At 39.6% G+C, this 20390-nt stretch overlaps 1 protein-coding gene across 2 annotated transcripts in view; it reads right to left on the minus strand.

Annotated features, from left to right (window-relative positions):
* The window catches only part of LOC124718642 (collagen alpha-1(I) chain-like), a 268769-nt gene that overhangs the window by 40660 nt on the left and 207719 nt on the right, over window positions 1-20390 (minus strand). For both annotated transcript variants that reach the window (XM_047244268.1, XM_047244267.1), the window contains 4 exons: window positions 16592-16852; window positions 13704-13837; window positions 6198-6279; window positions 1588-1775 (listed from right to left, as the gene is read on the minus strand). In XM_047244268.1, the coding sequence (XP_047100224.1) occupies window positions 1588-1775; window positions 6198-6279; window positions 13704-13837; window positions 16592-16852 (665 nt within the window). The remainder of the gene's footprint in view (window positions 1-1587; window positions 1776-6197; window positions 6280-13703; window positions 13838-16591; window positions 16853-20390) is intronic.

Consider the following 20390-nt stretch of genomic DNA (forward strand, 5'->3'; position numbering starts at 1 on the left):
GTACTTCTGCAATGTACAGCTTTGTATTTTAACATTTTATGATAACTGTTTCACACGTCTTTAAATAAATGTGGTATGCAAAAAACCAGTCCGCCTGTGGGTAGCATTCAACAAGTGCAAACAGTATGTCAGCCAATCCATGGCAAGACACAGAACTGTGTGTTCAAATGCATTGTGAATTGTGATTTATTAGTCTCATAACATACACTTACAATTCATGTGATAATGGTACAGGAGACACATCAGAAATTACAAACGGAATCTAATATTAATTTTTAAAACTCTATAGTCTATGTAGCAGTATTTTCTTATTTTCAAGAATAGGTAAATATCTTTCTTCATTTGTGGTTGGGTTCTGCTCAAATTATCAGTTCATATTCCATGAACTCTTCTAATGAGTAATAACATTTGTGTATAAGAATTTCATGCAACTTCTTTTTTAGTATCCCTAGTTCCATGTTTAGAACGTTTTTGCCTTTAAGTTTGTTGTAGACTTTCATGCCCATACCTTGTGGGGACTGAGCATATAATTTCAATCTATGGGCAGGAATCATAAAATTATCTTTATTCCTTGTACTGTATGGATGATTAAATTGGTTTCTAATGAACAATTCCGGTTTGTCGTGTAAAAATATCATTAGCTTGTATACGTATAGGGAAGAGGCAGTCAAAATTTTTAGTTTCTGTAATAATGGACGACATGATTCTCTTTGCTGTGCAGTGCACATATTTCTGATAATTTTATTCTGGAGCTTCAGTACACGAGATATATTATTGGACCTTCCCCAGAAAATAATGCCGTATCTTACAACTGATTCAAAGTAACTTAGATATGCTACTTTGCGATTGGACATGTTAGTAGCACTTGATAATATATGCATGGCATATGCAAAGCTACTCAGTTTGCTGCACAGCTACTCAATATGTGTGTTCCAGTCTAAACTCTTATCAAGGTGTAGACCTAGAAATTTGGCAGATTTTTATGATTTATACTAATTTCCTGGTCTCTTGACTGGTTCTGAATTCAATCAAGTTTGTTTTTGATATGTTAAGCTTCAGACCATTTAACTGGAACCATGACTCTAGCCTCTCTAATGTACCAGTGACTCTATCAGGAATCGTTTCTGTTTCTTCACTTTCTATCGAGACAGACGTGTCATCAGCAAACAGAACGGATGGTGAATTTATGTTTCATGGTAAGTTGTTGACATATAATAGAAAGAGAATTGGGCCAAGGATGGAACCTTGTGGGACACCCTGTGTTATTGTTTTCCTGTCTGAATGGTAGTTTACACCACTTGAAGAGATGATTGTTCTTTGTTTTCTATTAGATAAGCAAGAAGTAAGCCATTGAAGTACTGCACCCTTAATCCCATATTTGCATACACACTGAAACCCCTATTTTACATTTTTGTGTGGTCCAGACATAAGAAAAGAAAAATTAAGGAAAATGTTAAAACCCCCCAAAAATGAGCAGAAACACAGTTACTTGGCATATATTTTCATCCACCAACAAACAATTCAATTCTCTCGAGCACATCTCAGGATTCCCTAGAATTTCCTACTGCCATCCCTCCGGATACTCACCGGTGCACCCCTCGGTCCCCGGGCGCCCGCCAGTCCCGTGGGTCCCGGAAGTCCGGGCAGCCCCCTGTCTCCCGCAGGACCCTGCGGCCCGGGCTGCCCTGGTGGTCCGGATGGCCCCTCCGAACCGGTGTCTCCTTTCGGACCTTCTGGACCGGGAGCTCCTGGCAATCCCTGCGGCCCCGGATTTCCTGAAACATAGTAACAGATTTACAGAGGATGTCAAATTGATTCCATACTTTTAGATTTCGACAAGGCTTTTGACACCGTACCTCACAAGCGACTTCTAATCACATTGCATGCCTGTGAACTATTGTCTCAGAAGTGTGACAGGATTTGTGGTTTTCTTGCCCCTGGACAACCAGGAAATCTGGCAAAAATGTGGAAATTTTTCACTGTTTTAGTTTTCAGTTAAATTTTTGTAATTTTGACTAGTAAGAACTGATACTGTAACATCAAATTTTACTTTAGCCCACTACTGCAGGATAACACTGTACCAATAAAACGTAAAGGAGAGGCAAACACCAAAACTGAACTTTAGTTGCAAAGAAAATGCACCATTTGCAACAACGAAACACAGTCCCAGAAGACCAGCCATTTATACTATTACTTAAAAAAATTTTAGTGACATATTTTTGTTTGATATATCTTAAAGGATTGCACATGCTATAAAAGATCAATATTATATGCGAAAGCTTAGCTTTTCTTGTAGCTGTACTGTGTACTGTAGCTGTGTTACAAAAAGGTACGGCCAAACTTTCAGGAAACATTCCTCACACACAAATAAATAAAAGACGTTATGTGGACATGTGTCTGGAAACGCTTAATTTCCATGTTAGAGCTCATTTTAGTTTCGTCAGTATGTACTGTACTTCCTCGATTTCACAATCAACATGTGTGGGCTGACGAGAATCCACATGCAATTGTGCAATCATGTCATCAACACAGATTTTCTGTGAACGTTTGGGCAGGTATTGTTGGTGATGTCTTGATTGGGCCCCATGTTCTTCCACCTACACTCAATGGAGCACGTTATCATGATTTCATACGGGATACTCTACCTGTGCTGCTAGAACATGTGCCTTTACAAGTACGACACAACATGTGGTTCATGCACGATGGAGCTCCTGCACATTTCAGTCGAAGTGTTCGTATGCTTCTCAACAACAGATTCGGTGACCGATGGATTGGTAGAGGTGGACCAATTCCGTAGCTTCCACGCTCTCCTGACCTCAACCCTCTTGAATTTCATTTATGGGGGCATTTGAAAGCTCTTGTCTACGCAACCCCAGTACCAAATGTAGAGACTCTTCATGCTCGTATTGTTGATGGCTGTGATACAATACACCATTCTCCAGGGCTGCATCAGCGCATCAGGGATCCATGCGATGGAGGGTGGATGCATGTATCCTCGCTAACGGAGGACATTTTGAACACTTCCTGTAACAAAGTGTTTGAAGTCATGCTGGCACATTCTGTTGCTGTGTGTTTCCATTCCATGATTAATGTGATTTGAAAAGAAGTAATAAAATGAGCTCTAACATGGAAAGTAAGCTTTTCCGGACACATGTCCACATAACATATTTTCTTTCTTTGTGTGTGAGGAATGTTTCCTGAAAGTTTGGCCGTACCTTTTTGTAACACCCTGTATATTAATTGTATATATTAATTTAAACCAATAACTTTTCCTATTTATATGTTCATGCTGCTGTGATGTTGCTATTGGCTGACTACATCACATGTCCTACACACTGAATACAGCTCATTAGCTGGTGAGATCACGTGAAGTGAGCTATGATTAGCTGACAAAAGTGCATCGTGCAGGGGAATCTTGATTTCAGTGCTTTGAAAGCTACCATGCTGTATTTGGTGTGTTTCGTATTTATACATTCATAATAGGAAAATATGCAATGTGCGCGTTGCGATGTATCAGAGATCTTTGTAAAACATACTGTTTTTTGCTGGGTTTTGTTTCCTAACAGGCCATAAGTTCTACACTGGTGTAAAAACATTTGCCATTTAAAGGATAGATAAGTTTTGCAGGTCCGAGGGAAAGTATATTGCCACATATCATATGCACCATGAAAACTGCAGTGCTAACACTACAATGCTCGCCCAGTGCTCATCCCATTGCAAATGAAGTTTGCTCTGGTAGATAAAATGGCCCTTGCAACTGTAACTGCCTTAAGGCTTTTTAAGAGCTCATTATCGACCAAACATTTAATTCGTGAGAATAGGGAATTAAAAACCTTACAGTCACAGCCCTTCTGGTTTGTATGCTTGTAGTGGATATCATCTTTTCTCCTGGCATCATGACTATAATACAAACTATTATATTTAAAAAGGGGCATCAGGGAGAATACCATTGTGAAGTGGATGTCAGGATTTTAAGTTCCTCTGGCATGTGGCTCTAGAGTGAACTGCACTCGCAATTCTTATGGCTCACTGCGTTGTCAACATTACGATGCCCATCTAATATCCATCCCATTGTGGATGAAGTTGTTGTTGTCTTATCAAGAAGGACAAGAATGTGTTTGACCACACAAAACTTTCTGTCTGGATTTAGAAGTGCTGTCGACACAACGGGCAAATTTTCATCATCCACATCCAGCATAACAATCTTCTTCTTCATCTTCTTCTCCTCCTTCTCCTTTTAAATTAGAAGATTTTCATGCACAGCACCATATGCTGCTTCAGCAACATATGCTGAAATGCTACTGCACCCACAGGTGTCCATCACATACAACATTGTGCATCTTCCGACCACTATGAAATTAGCTGGAATCTTCCCCCCCCCCCCCCCCCCCCCCCCAAGCAACCACAGCCTGCTCTGCAGATAATTCTACTAGTGTATGCATTTGAGCAGGGGCACAAGATCTCGGTTTCAGCAACTATAATCAGCATCATCAACTAACAGTTAAACATGTGCTGCAAGGTTTTTAACAGTGGCAGATAACAAGTGCTGTTCATTCTCTCCGTATATCACATTTTCCCTCAATTCACATATAGTTTTCATACAAAATGAAAATTAGATTTGTGTTAATTATTAGATATTTGATAAATTTTTACATTAAACTATGGAGATATATCGAAACTGAATGGCGATGAACCCAAAAAATCAAATAATGACCAAAATGAGTTTGATACAAGTGATGCCACTCTTCAGCACTACCGACAGTGCCACTCAACCCATCAAAAATTGTCCTCCATTTAGTGAATTGAAGTTGTGTGGTAAACTTCAAGGTTGGTTTTCTCCATAATTCTTGAGAGTTGACTTGAAATGCTTTGGCAGCTGATATTTGGGTTTTGAACTTCACATAATATAAATATAAAAAATTACAAATATCAGATTGCTGGTTCCCTTTTTAGTGATTATCCCTACAGGTGGAATCCCAAACAACAATTGCACTCTGCTCTATTCTGTCACACATTCTCCAACACCTAATGTGTGTTCAGTAGTGATCTGATTGTTCCACTGTTAATGTCATACCAAATGTGAATATTTAATGTAATCGTAGCGTGTTACTTAGTGAATCTTTATTCCATTTGTTGCGAGTTGTTATCACTGATAGTGGTGGTAAGCGACAAATTCTACATAATCAACTGAGAAATATAATTTGCATGATACAGGCTTTTTTCAAGTGCAAAGCATGTGTATGTGTGTGCTGCAACAGTCACTTGGAACTGACAACATTGCAATCCGCGTCTGTGCCTCAACCCATGCGAACCACTATCATTTGTGAATCAGACTACAGAGCATTGTGCTGAAATACCTTGACTTGTCTTTTCTTCACTCATCCTTAAAAGGTCACTTTTCCTCTGTATGAAAATATAGAGGAAAAGTGATGTACGTGAGAATGTTGAGGAGAAGTGACATTTCCTTTTCACGCTGAAATGATGGAGAGCCTTAAAGCATACTACATTTGTCTACCTTTTAAGAGGTAACTCTGGAGCAATTCAAAATTGTTAATGCTTTCATTGACACTTGTTGCCACATCACTTCTCGGTTTTCATCTCGGAATTTTTGGCATATGTTTGTTATGATTATTCTGATGTTTTGCCAGCACAAGTGGCTGGCATTCTCAAAGATTCACACTCCATTGGCAGTGGCAGACTAAAATCAAGCTTGTGGCTGTAGGTTTTATGTACTCTCCAAGCTAATGTCCACAGTGAGTGTTACCCTTGTCATTATCACATAGCACCATCAATGTTACTTGCTACAGTTATTCGGTGCACCACAGGACTCCAAGATCCATTTATCTTCAGAGTTTCTTCATTCTTCTTAAAACTAGCGCCATGCTTATGAATTTCATTAGATTCTGTGAATAAATGGGTGTGGTAGATCTTTTGTACAGGTTCTCGTGCCCTTATGCCATCAGCAATGGAGGGTGAATCTCCCAGAATGGTAGCTAAACAAACATCAGCCTAAGATCCTGAGATGAAAGGCAACAGACAATACATCTGGAGCAGTTGTCATATTTGACAAGGCTCAGCAGACATTCTATTCACCTTCACTTGATATAATATCCTTTATTGTTTTCACTACTGGGAGATTTCATATATCAAGTACTGACAGTGTGACTTCATGTTTAGCTAGTCTTTTTAATCCCTACCTGTTCTTCCACTGTCTCCCTGAGCACCTTTGATTCCTGGAAGTCCTGGAGGACCTGGAGGGCCGATGTTTCCTGGTGAACCCTGCAGCAAAGAACAAACTATTATAGTCACTACTGTTTTAAAATGGAGCACATTATATTTTCCACTAAAAATTAATGTGTCACTAGTTAACTTCAGTAACTGCTTATAGGCAGAATTCAACACATCCTTCTGATCAGATCATCATTCAAATGAATGTAGCATAATGTGTTTTCGAAAATATTATAGAATCGCAGCAGTTCACTGTATCCGCAAACAAATTCATAAAAAACATCAGTATCCTTTCAAGCTTTTTTCCAAATAAATCTATTGTTTGACCTGAGGACTTCCTGAGAAAATTTTGCAATTCTGGAAATGTGAGAGTTGAGATAAAATATAAAGTAATGAAATGTAACAGACAAAATGAAAAACACAGTGCTTGAAAAACAAATAAAAAAATATTGGCTGAATAATGGGTATTTCATGAATGAAAGAACTCAATGAAGATGACGTGTATAAGTCAGTGTGATAGAAACGATCAAAACTCTTAAAAAGAGCTGTAAATTTTTGACAGCTCAGTGGTCACCATTACAAATATGCGGCACAAACAATACAACATACAGAGTATGGGCAAACATGAATAAAACCAGCCACAATAATTTGATTCACAACAAAAATGGCAACGACGTCATGTGGTCAACTTGTTTTTGCAATACGATTCAAATTTTCATGCAAACAGGACATCTTCAGTGACAGATTCGTCTTGTAAAATGTTCTCAATGCAACTGCCGCATTAATTGTCTGTAAGAATTCAGACTTTCTATAGTTGTCTTCACTTGAGAAGCGAGTGAGTGTGAAAAGAAATGAAATGTCGTGTGTCTAGGGCCTCCTGTCAGGTAGACTGGTCGCCTGGTGCAAGTCTTTTGAGTTGACATCACTTTGGAGATATGAGTGTCAATGGGGATGAGATGATGATGATGATGATGATGATGATGATGATGATGATGACAACACAAGACCCAGTCCCTGAGCGGATAAAATCTCTGACTCAGCCGGGAATAAAATCTGGGCCCCTGAAAGATGTAATAGACTCACGCAGGTGTAAATGATACAGCACTGCCCATTACAACAACATATTACACTGATATCATCAACAAAATGTAATACGGTGTGTTTTTCCATTGCAGTTTATAATATGGGACATCTCCTATAGTCTCTTAATAAACCAGTACCCTTTTCCAGGCTTTGTCAGAATGCAAATCCCATAGCTCTATCTACACATTCTGCTTTCCACAGCATCTTTGACAACTGATTTCCAGTAATTTGTAGTGGCAGATTCTAAGGCGTATATACTGTAGATTAATTACTAATTTCATAATAGGAATGAGACAGTGGTGCTGATTGACATTATTTCCATTTTCTATAAGACATTTTGGAGAACTTCTCATTAGTGTGTCCACCTTTTAGAAAAGCATGGGCCAAAATCTGTTTCTGCTCAAACAAGATCTTGTGCGAACTTGTTAGGCAACAGCAGTTTTTTTTTTTTTTTTCTAGATTCCCTTTTCCTACACTCAACATGCTGCTGCTATTTGCTACAACCCTGAGAATCAGTTCAAATGATGTCACATTCACACCATATCTTTAATTTTGTCAGGTGGCTGGAAGACAATTTAATCTTACACCTCTTTTAAAATTCGATCAATTTGACTTGTCACGTTCCTCCCAGAAAGGGGTCAGTTTATAATATACTGGCTTGTCTTCTGCATGATTACTGTACAATTTTTTATGTTACATGCATGATGCATGATGCACTTCTCACACATTTTCAATGTTTTACGAGCCTGTCAAATATCCTGCAAGAGCAACAGCTGTCGAGCAATATCGTTAGTCCAGCAGACAAAGGAGTCAGTTTAGGAGATCACACTTACTTTGTTCAAGTTTTGCCCTTCTCCCCCCCCCCCCTCCCCCCCCCCCACCCCCTCTCCACAAGCCCCCATTATCTTCCACGACACCCTAGTCTCATTACAGTCAATCATATTTCCCAAGTGCTGGGGCTTCAGAGGAGCAGTTTGAGTGGCTGTTAGCCAGACTGATTTTTCCCTCCCTTCACTCTCTACAGAAACCACCACACATTTACTGGAGCTTTTAGTCTCGGGTCAGTAGTCAGTTGTAATGGAGCTCCCATTTGTCACTACCCCCAGGTGTGAAGTTTGCACAGTTCTCGGTTTTTGAGTACAAAAACGTTAAACCAATCAACATTTGTTGACAGTTGACGCAAGTGTATGCAGAGTCATGTACGGATGTCAACAATATTGGCAAGTGGTGTAGAGAGTTTGCAGGTGGTCATACTGAAATTCGCAACAAGGAAAGAAGTGGGAGACCGCCAATTTCCAAAGAGCTAATCATCAAGGCTGAACAAACTGTGCTCTGAGATCAGTGGATCACTCTTGATGAGTTCCACAATGTTGTTCCTGAGATTTTTCAAAGTACCATTCACCAGATTTTGACTGAAGTGTTGGAATTTTGGAAGGTGTGCATAAGATGGATCCCATGAATGCTGACAGAAGACTGCAAACAGCAATGCCTTGAAACTCCCCACGAATTTCTTCAGTGCTATGCAGATGAAAAGGACAATCTTTTGGATTCAACAGTCACAGCTGATGAAACCTCTGGGCTTTCCATTTCACACCTGAGACCAAACAACAATTAGGTGAGTGGCATCATTCCAATTCACCCTAGACACAGAAATTCAAAAGAATGAAGTCAGCCGGTAACTCTGTTTTGGGATCAAAAGGGCATACTGTTGGTCAGCTTCACAGTTTGTGGGACAACAATAAATGCCAAGAGGTATTGTCAGACATTAAAAAAACTCACACGGGCAGTTCAGAACTGAAGAAGAGGGAAATGGAGAAGTGCATAAGCCTTCTCCGTGACAATGCTTGCCCCCCACATTGCCCGTCAAACCATGGATCTTCTGCATCAGTTTGGATGGTACATCACCCCCACTTACCCTACAGCCTGTATTTACAAGGGAACCTCCCCGTCGCACCCCCCTCAGATTTAGTTATAAGTTGGCACAGTGGATAGACCTTGAAAAACTGAACTCAAATCAATCGAGAAAACAGGAAGAAGTTGTATGGAACTATGAAAAAATAAGCAAAATATACAAACTGAGTTGTCTATGCACAAGATAGGCAACATCTAGGATAGTCTGAGTGTAAGAGCGCCGTGGTCCCGAGGTTAGCGTGAGCAGCTACGGAATGATAGGTCAACGGTTCAAGTCCGCCCTCGAGTTAAAATTTTAATTTCTTATTTTCGCAAAGTTATGATCTGTCCGTTTGTTCACTGATGTCTCTGTTCACTGTAATAAGTTTAGTGTCTGTATTTTGCGACCGCACCACAAAACCGTGCGATTAGTTGATGAAAGGACGTGCCTCTCCAATGGGAACCGAAAACATTTGATCGCAAGGTCATAGGTCAACCGATTCCTCCACAGGAAAACACGTCTGATATATTCTATATGACACTGGTGAAGACATGTGCATCACATGACAGGAATATGTTGTCGACCCACCTAACTTGCACACTTGGCAAATGGGTAAAAAGATTCTTCTACCTTGCCCGATTTAGGTTTTCTTGTGGATGTGATAATCACTCCCAAAAAAGTGATGAAAACATAAGAGTTTGTCACATAAACTGAAAATAAAATATTAAACATTTCACTGGAGGCAGGACTTGAAGCAAGGACCTCTCGTTCCGCAGCTGCTCACGCTAACCATGGGGCCACTGCGCTCCTGAGATCGCGCCCTCCTTGATGTTGCCTATCTTGCGTATGGACTACTCAAACTGTATATTTTACTTATTTTTTCATAGTTCCACACAACTTCTTCCTGTTTTCTCGATTGATCTGTGTTCAGTTTTTCAAGGCCTATCCACTGTGCCAACTTATAACTGAATCTGAGGGGGGTGCGATGGGGAGGTTCCCTTGTTAGCATCTAGTGACTACCACTTGTTTCCCAAGTTGAAAGAATACTTGGATGGGTGGCACTTCAGTGATGAAAATGAGGTGAAACATGAGGTCAGACACTTCTTCAATAGCATGGCAGCAGGCAAGAACAACATGGGCATACAAAAACTGCTACAGCGTTTAGAAAAATGCATCAATCGAAATGGTGGTTATTTGGAAAAAATGAAAAACATTCAAGTTTCAAACTGTGTACAATTTATTGAAAATAAATGCTTCTTTATATTTAAAAAAAATGTTGATCTTTGTTTTGGGATCACCCTCATAAAAGGCTGTCACAGTCATAAAACTTATGACTCTTTGTCATTAATGCAATAGCATTTAGAGTGAGGTCTATTATAAAAGCATGTAAAACACAGCCTCACATCAAAGTCATTTTGTGAATGCCACTTTCCAACATGGACATTTGATTTCTATAATGATCCTCAGTAACATTTAAAAAGGAAGGTAGTTAACAAATAATTTCAGACAGAAACCATGTGTACCTGAATATAGGCCCAAATACCAAATCAATGGCCTTGCTTGCACAGGATACATCGATTTCCGCCAGAACATCAAAGTTAAGCAATTTTGGGTGTGGCCAGTACTTGAATGGTTGACCATCTAGGTTCGTAATGTACTGTTGGCAGCTTTATCACAAAGGGGAGGAGAGGTGCTGATAAAGTTCCTGATCACCAGTCATTGTGCCACCGTCCTGGATCAGATTCCAAATGTCTACACATTGTCTCGTGAAGTGAGGGCATATGGCATTGTCCACAGCGATCCATCCATCAGATGGGGGCATTAAGTTTGGCGGGTCCCTCACTGCTGTTTCAGAGGCGAACCCAATGTGTCAGCATTGGGTGTCACCTTCTTAGCTTCCCTTCATCCACAACCACACAAACCTGACACAATTGTGTACAAGTGTTCAACACTATCATCCACACAACACGGATACATACTTAATCCTTCCTAAAAGCTCAGAGGAAGGTGGCACCAAACCACCTGCACTAGGACCTTGCCGTGAGTGGCAGTTCGGGACTCCTGAATTCTGATCCCTTGAGCTCATTCCCCGAGTATGGGTCTACTTTAACTTCAACTCTGATGAATACCATAGCTGTGAACTGTTGCACTATCAAGGATGAAGAATACAGCAACCTTCACAGAATTATATTTCTCTCTAGTCCTGCAACACTGTAGAAGCATTCTGCAATAACTGTGGAAATTTTTGAGCAGTTGCACTAATTCTGCTGCTCAGAGGCTGACACCCTCGTATAGTACTTGAAAATCATGAAAAATTTTGAATCTCAATTTCTTGAAATGCATGAGGAGTTCGTAGTATTAGGACAGCATTTGTTCTCCTGACAGTGTACGATATGCATGAAATCAGTAACCTGGTGGGGTGTATGCTTCTCTTGAATGTTCAAAGCAATCTCATATGTTGAAAACAAAAAATTCACAAAAAACTAAACTCGCAAATCTAATTTGCGAAACTCTTACAGAGACACTATCAATAGTAAAGTTAATAGACAAAATTTCTAAGCCCTCACAATAATTTCACATCAAAGACAACGTGACGCCTAATCTTCAGTCCCCTTCAACTGTGAATCAGAAAAAATTGTGACAGTTTGGAATGAATAATTAAAACAATATCAATTGTCACCAATAGAACTGGGAAGAAGCAAACACTATATCAAAGTAAACTATGTGAAATTTGAAGATGATTTAACTGTGATATTTGAAAAACTAGCAGATGCAAAAACAAAAATCAATCACTTTGAAAGCAAGCCTGTAGAGTAGATTTAAGAATGTCTGCAGAAAAAATCAAACTTATCAATAAAATAAAAAATTTCACAGTTTTGCATAGATTGTTTAAATTGAAATGTCAAATAGTTCACATAAATAGGGGAGATAATTAAAAAAATGAGTTGGATAAAATTGCCATAAATGAAAGACTGGATAGTATGGAAACAGCACATGGAATAACAAGATACATGCAGAATAAAAAGTGCTTATCACGAAACACAAAAATAATATGTTACAACACAGCAGCAAATACAGAATGTCTTTATGCAAACGAATGCCTAGCAGTGAATTATAAACTGGAAAAACTAAAAATATGATAGAGAAGATCATAAGGAAAAGTGTGGAAATTTAGATGCAATGATGAAATATAACCTTATGTCATCTATGTTGGAGTATTATTAAGGAAATACAACTATTTATGACAGTAAAAGTTCAAATAAAACCATTACCTGCACCAATCACTCTTTTTATTTCTTCACACAACACATTTTGAGAGTTTACACTCTCATCTTCAGATGTACCAATGATACTGTGTTATATACTTGCTAACTGGATGCAGCCAGTTGTTTGTTGTGGTTTCATTTTGCTGCAAAAGTACAATATGGCACTAAGATATCACTATAACAAGGGCCTCTTATACGTTTCTGTAGCAAAATGAAACCACAACAAACAACTGGCTGCCTTCGGCTAGCAAATATGTAACAGAATATCATTGTTCCACCTGAATATGAGAGTTTACACTCTCCAAATGTGCCGTGGAAAGAAATAAAAAGAGTGACTTACGCAGACAATGGACAATCCATTGAATAGTATGAACGTGTTAAGATGTCTGCGAGTCATGTAACTGAGATGGGGCATGAGGACCAGTCTGGTATTCACATAGGGGGATGTGGAAAACCACCTAAAAACCACATGCAAGCAGGCCAGCACACCAGCCTTCATCGTTGATCCACCAGGCAGATTCAGTCCGGGACAGGCGCACCTACCCAAGTCCACGAAATAGCGCGTTAGCACTCTCGGCTAACCTGGCAGGTGGGATTTAGCTCATCCGATGTAAGTTTATTTTATCATTGATTAGTCAAACTAAGATTAAACTGTGATTCTGCCCAAACATTTTACCTTTGTAACATAAGGACAGCTATTCTTAACATGTGCACAAAGTATGCCACACACCAGCTCATGTTATAAAAAATGGCGCACCTGCTAGAGGCTTAAATATCTCTGGAAAAAAATTAATGGATCCAAGCAATTAAAAAAAATTATTCAGAAATACCCAATATAAAAGCAGAAGAAGCAGAAAAGGAGGTTTTTAGAAGGAAAGTGTTAAATTTAGAAGGATTTCATATGAGAATAGTTGTGAAACGGTCCAGAGTGAAAGACAGTGAGAGTGAATAAAGAAGTGAGAAACCAAAAAAATGATGAAAGGATATGGAAGGAAAACAAATGAGAAGAAATGTAAACTGTCTAGTTGTTCCTAATTAGCCAAAAAGGAAGGGTCAAATATTTTTACAAATGCACTATCTCTTAATGTCTCTGATGACGCCACTGTCTAGTTGTTCCTACTTAGCCAGAAAGGAAGGGTCACATTTGTTTTACAAATACAGTATCTGTTAATGTCTCTTATGATGCCACTCATTTTGCTGCACAATAGCAAGAAATCCTGCTGCTGGGTACTCACAGCCAGTCCGGGCTCGCCGGGTCTGCCAGGCGGTCCCATGATGCCGTTGTCGCCGCGTATGCCAGGTTCTCCGCGAGCTCCCTTTGGCCCTGTCAGACCTACCAGACCCTGTGGTCCTGGTTCTCCCGGTGGACCTAGAAATGCATTTGCATCCTCAGTAATATATGCATTGTGTATAGAACACTGGCTGCAAATGAAACTAAAATCTGCTGCTCCATAAATTAGGATGATACGAAGGGTAGTGCTTTGAAATTAAAATGTTAGTTGTAACACCCTGCAAAGTACATTTCAGGTCCAATCCTATTTTTGTTTCATTTAAATGATTTACCCCTATACAGAACTTATTATTCAGTTTTATTTCCAGAAGGCACATCTATACTCATTTGAAAATGAAACTGGGGATCAATTTCCCCAAAGAGCCACTGATGCCCTAAACAGTTTAGGTCACTGATTTTATTTAAATGGATTAAAATTAAGCATGACAAAAACCCAACCGACACAGTTGACAACTGAATATTTGAAATAAAATAACTTCCAAATTACTTGATAGTTGACATCTGTCACTTCCTGCTAAAGTGTTGCCACATTGGTTACTACTCAGTTAAAGGTGACATACAAACACAGTGAGTCAATTGTCAAGTGCTACAATTCTGTTCAGGTAAGTCAGAGCAATATTTGAAGTTGCTGCCATCAGGTATGGCGGGAATGCGAGATGCTCTGTCCACACCTGATTTTAAATGAACTATGACCGAATTGTGGCAGACAATGCATTTTGTAGCAATGAATTTACACTCATCTCTTAACCTTACCACAACCTCTGGATGTGCAATGTATCCAAGATAAAAAGCCAAACAAGGACTTGGAAGTTAACCGAACATTTTTTGGGCAGGTTCAGCAACGGCAAATGGTTCAGGCGTGATGCTGAATGCTCTGTTTGGAGGAAGGCACCTCAAACACGTGAAGTGCCAATTATCAAGTAATTTTAATCAGACTAGCGGTACATAGCTTTGTGAAAAAGTGTTTTATGACTGACACAGTCAAATGCTTTTGTTAGGCCACAAATGTAAGTATCACATCTTCTGTTGATAACCCTTTCTGTAATCGAAACTGACTTTTGTTAATGATGTAAATGTTACTAAGGTGTGTAACAATCCAGACATGCATTAGTTCCTCTACAAGCTCAGAGAAACTAGTGAGTAGTGAGATTGGCTGAATAGTATCTCCCTTTTTATATCAGATGTAGTGGCAAAGCAAAACTTAATCTTCCCTGAACATGTCTACCAAATGAATGAGAATAAATTAATAAAACAAACATTCCTGTTTCTCTAGGAAATAATCAATAATAGTAACATGGATTACAGAAATAAAAAAAAACTAGAAAGAAACTACATCAAAGAATTGGGAATAAATCTTTTCAAGAATAAAGTACTTAATTTAGAAGGCATTCAAGCAGAAGAAATAAGAAATCGGGAACAGCACAGACATCTACATCTACATCTACATACATATTCCACAATCCACCACAAGGTGCGTGGCGTAGGGTACCTCGTACCACAACTAGCATCTTCTCTCCCTGTTCCACTCTCAAACAGAACGAGGGAAAAATGACTGCCTATATGCCTCTGTATGAGCCCTAATCCCTCTTATCTTATCTTTGTGGTCTTTCTGAGTTGGCGGCAGTAAAATTATACTGCAGTCAGCCTCAAATGCTGGTTCTCTAAATTTCCTCAGTAGCGATTCACAAAAAGAATGCCTCCTTTCCTCTAGAGACTCCCACCCAAGTTCCTGAAGCATTTCCGTAACACTCACGTGATGATGAAACCTACCAGTAACAAATCTAGCAATCCGCCTCTGAATTGCTTCTATGTCCTCCCTCAATCAGACCTGATAGGGATCCCAAACTCTCGAGCAGTACTCAAGAATAGGTCGTATTAGTGTTTTATTAGCGGTCTCCTTTACAGATGAACCACATCTTCCCAAAATTCTACCAATGAACCGAAGATGACTATCTGCCTTCCCCACAAATGCCATTACATGCTTGTCCCACTTCATATCGCTCTGCAATGTTACTCCCAAATATTTAATCGGCGTGACTGTGTCAAGCGCTACACTGCTGATGGAGTATTCAAACATTACAGGATTCTTTTTCCTATTCATCTGCATTAATTTACATTTATCTATATTTAGACTTAACTGCCATTCTTTACACCAATCACAAATCCTGTCCAAGTCATCTTGTATCCTCCTACAATCACTCAACGACAACACCTTCCCGTACACCACAGCATCATCAGCAAACAGCCGCACATTGCTATCCACCCTATCCAAAAGATCATTTTTGTAGATAGAAAACAACAGCGGACCTACCACACTTCCCTGGGGCACTCCAGATGATACCCTCACCTCCGATCAACACTCACCATCGAGGATAACGTACTGGGATCTATTACTTAAGAAGTCAAAGACAGAAGAAAGAAAGGACAACATGGAGAGGACTTGAAGGAGTACTGGAAAAGTAGGAAACAACAGAGAAAGAAGAGCAGTAGATGTTCTGTGATCTTCATTAGTCAGTGTGAAGAGATGTTATGAATGAAAACCAAACAATGCGTATGTTCTACAGTTTTACTTAATTTTGTTAACTGGTTTTTGGCTTAAAAGGCCATTGTCAGACTTCAACTATTAAAATAAACTGAAAACTGGTTAACAAAATGAAGTAACACGGTAGAACATACACATTGTTGTGTTTTCATTTACAATTATGAAGTTGTTCTACCGAGAAGTGTCGGAATACACAGCAACCTCATGTACTGTCAAGTAAAGCACATGTTGCCACAGTATGTACATTCAGCTTTACTTAAAGTACCAGTATCGAGTGAAGACAGACTCACCTTGCTGACCAGCGCTGCCCTGCTCGCCCTTCATGCCCACGAAGCCGCGCTCTCCTTTGCCTCCTGGTGGTCCCGCCGGGCCCAGAGGTCCCGGGAAGCCCTGCAGGCCGGGCGGTCCTGGTGCTCCCCGCTCCCCGGGTCCTCCCGGAGCTCCCGCCTCGCCCGGGGGTCCCGGTGGTCCGGGATCTCCCCTGTCTGCCGGCTCCCCGGGTGGCCCCTGCTGTCCCACGGGACCTTGCGGTCCCCTCTCTCCCTGCCGACCTGGAGCAAGCACAAGTTCTGCGTGTAATTCCTGTCCCTCTACTCTACTCCACTATAGTGACACTTTCATAGGAATTTGTACCGCCACTAAATAATAAAAGCAACTATCATAAACCTCTAACTTTACAATGTCAAACTATGGAAAATTCAGGATGGAATAATGGCTATATTGTGAAAAGGCTTCACTGCTACTAACCATGTAGTGGAAACGTTGAGTTGTAGACAGGCACACACACATTCACGCAAATGCAACTGTCACATGCATGATGTAACACCTACAGTGCCTCTCGGTGTTGAAACAACAAATATAGCTCCCAAATTAGCTCCCGTGTCCTTAAAATATCAATTCACAAAATGACCCAGATCTCTCCACAAGTAGTAATTACGAAAAATAAAAAAAAAACAAATAGAGTGAAATATCTAGTATAGAAAACAAAAGAAAAGAAGATGAAAATTTAATTATAAATTTTAGAAACATGGGAAGGGAGAAAAACAGTAGAAAATATTACAACATTAGTTATTCCAATACGTAAGTAAATCAGTATTATAGTCATAGAACGTAGGTCTGGGACACCAAAGATAGTGTTTATCAAAGTATAAATAGCCATAAGTTGTAATTACAATACTCCAGTCTCTAGTCTGTTCTAGTTCAGAAGTTATTTAGGACGTACAGCTTTAGAGAACAACAATTGGGACTTTATTAAACGGGGATCAACAATAAATCGTGACGAGATTGTTTTTGAGGATTGTCAATTCAAGACTTTAATTTGGACATTTATCAGATTAGATAAATGGGAAGGTTAATAGTAATCTCTTTGACTTTAATGTCAATTTGTGTGAATATTTAAACGCTTTACTGAACTGAGAATTTTAACCAGATTTGGACTTTGAATTCTGTTAGTGGGAAACTTTAACTTCACGCGACTAGTGATCATAGTTAATGACAGTTTGCGGATATTAAATAGAAATAACTTATTTACCGAAAGTGACAGGACATTATCTGACATCTCTGATGCTAGCAGGAATCCTAGTTAGACATCTAATTAAAGAACTTCTTTGAATGAGATCGTATGAGAACCTATGTATTAAAAATTCTTGTCAATAAACTGACGTTGTTAATCTGAAACATAATACAAGTCTTGAACATTAATTTAACTTAGATTAATAAACGTTAAGGTTATGCGATCTAGCCCCCAGAAAAAACTAGTGATTCGTAACTAAAACAATTGAACGAAAGGTTAAAGTATCGTCATCTGTAAACATTGGTAGTAAAGCTACTAAAGATTTTTTCTCTCAGAGTTGGGAAGCCTATACATGTAGTGACCCATGTTTAACATTGGGTTTTAAAAGAAATCGAACTGATACTTAGCTGGGACAATATTAAATAAAAGTAAAACCTTTCAATGACAGTCAATGTGTAAAAAATAAAATCAAACTTTCACCTATTAGACGAAAAAGTGAAAACAGAAAAAGGGCTGCTACAATGACCACTGTGTGTGTGTGTGTGTGTGTGTGTGTGTGTGTGTGTGTGTGTGTGTGTGTGTGTTTTATCTAATTCAGAAGAAGGCTTTTTTGGCTGAAAGCTAACTTGTTTAGTAATCTTTTTGTTGTGTCTTCTACAACTCAACATTTTCACTATATGGTAAATTTACAATGTATGAGAGCCACTAAAGGAAGTTGCTGTACACAGCAATCTGAAGAAAACGACAATGACTGTGGCAAAATCACTCATGGAAAATGCAGTCACGATAAAGCACAGAGACAGATCTCAATGGATGTTCGTAATTTTTTGGACAAAATCAAAACCGTTGCGTTGCCTCAGCGACTGTAGTTGCTAGATGCGGCTCCCTGCGACTTATTTCTATTACCGAGGCTGAAGAGAACTGTGAAAGTACATCATTTTGCCACCATTGGTGTGACGAAAACAGAATCGCCAAAGGAGCTGAACAACACAACAAAAAGTGAGTTCCAGAAGTGCTTCCAAAATTGGAAAAAGCGATGGCACAAGTGTTTTATATCTGGGGGAGATTACTTTGAAGGGGAGAAAATTGATGTTGATGAAGATATAGAGATACTTTTAACACTTAAAGAGTGCCGCACGAGTAATATTACATCGCTGTCGGCAGAGCAAAGATTGCCGCATCTCGCTGCAACTTTGCGAGAACTGCCACACCTGTAATTTTATGAGCAGATGTCCTCATTCAACTCCTAGCTCCTGGGTGTAATATTACTGGTCCAGCAGTTCTCAGAAGGGAGACAGACACATGTAGTACACATTTCTGCCACATGTTCAGACTGCTTGATAATTTAGCAGGTACGTGTCACATACTTTACACGATCAATGCTATACAAGTATGGCACTGCCAACAGCTCTTGAAGAGAAATGTACTGGTCATGTTTGCACTGTCACAGAAACCAGGAGAGGAAAGCCATCTGCTTTGTCTAGTGCTTCTCTTCAGAGAAATGATAGTACTTCTTGCCATAAGGGAAATGTTTGGTACTAAGATGGAAAGACAAATACATGCTAAGCACAAGACTTAGAGCAGACATAATATCCCACACAGATAAGTGAGGAAGAGAAGAAAAACAAACCATCAGCACTGCTTGACTACAATGAGAACACGTTCGGTGTCGACCTCAGTGACCACAGCATGTCTTATGGGATATCTGATCATCGTTCAGTTAAGTGGTGGAGAAAGCTATCTATCCACATCTACATCTACATCTACATGACTACTCTGCAATTCACATTTAAGTGCTTGGCAGAGGCTTCATTGAACCACAATCATACTATCTCTCTTACCATTCCACTCCCGAACAGCGCGCGGGAAAAACGAACACCTAAACCTTTCTGTTCGAGCTCTGATTTCTCTTATTTTATTTTGATGATCATTCCTACCTATGTAGGTTGGGCTCAACAAAATATTTTCGCATTCGGAAGAGAAAGTTGGTGACTGAAATTTCGTAAATAGATCTCGCCGCGATGAAAAACGTCTCTGTTTTAATGACTTCCATACCAACTCACGTATCATATCTGCCACACTCTCTCCCCTATTACGTGATAATACAAAATGAGCTGCCCTTTTTTGCACCCTTTCGATGTCCCCCGTCAATCCCACCTGGTAAGGATCCCACACCGCGCAGCAATATTCTAACAGAGGACTAACGAGTGTAGCGTAAACTGTCTCTTTAGTGGACTTGTTGCATCTTATAAGTGTCCTGCCAATGAAATGCAGCCTTTGGCTCGCCTTCCCCGCAATATTATCTATGTGGTCTTTCCAACTGAAGTTGTTCGTAATTTTAACACCCAGATACTTAGTTGAATTGACAGCCTTGAGAATTGTACTATTTATCGAGTGATCGAATTCCAACGGATTTCTTTTGGAACTCATGTGGATCACCTCACACTTTTCGTTATTTAGCATCAACTGCCACCTGCCACACCATACAGCAATCTTTTCTAAATCGCTTTGCAACTGATACTGGTCTTCAGATGACCTTACTAGACAGTAAATTACAGCATTATCTGCGAACAACC

This window comes from Schistocerca piceifrons, chromosome 10, assembly GCF_021461385.2.
Source record: "Schistocerca piceifrons isolate TAMUIC-IGC-003096 chromosome 10, iqSchPice1.1, whole genome shotgun sequence".
In the NCBI taxonomy this organism is placed as follows: Eukaryota; Metazoa; Arthropoda; class Insecta; order Orthoptera; family Acrididae; genus Schistocerca; species Schistocerca piceifrons.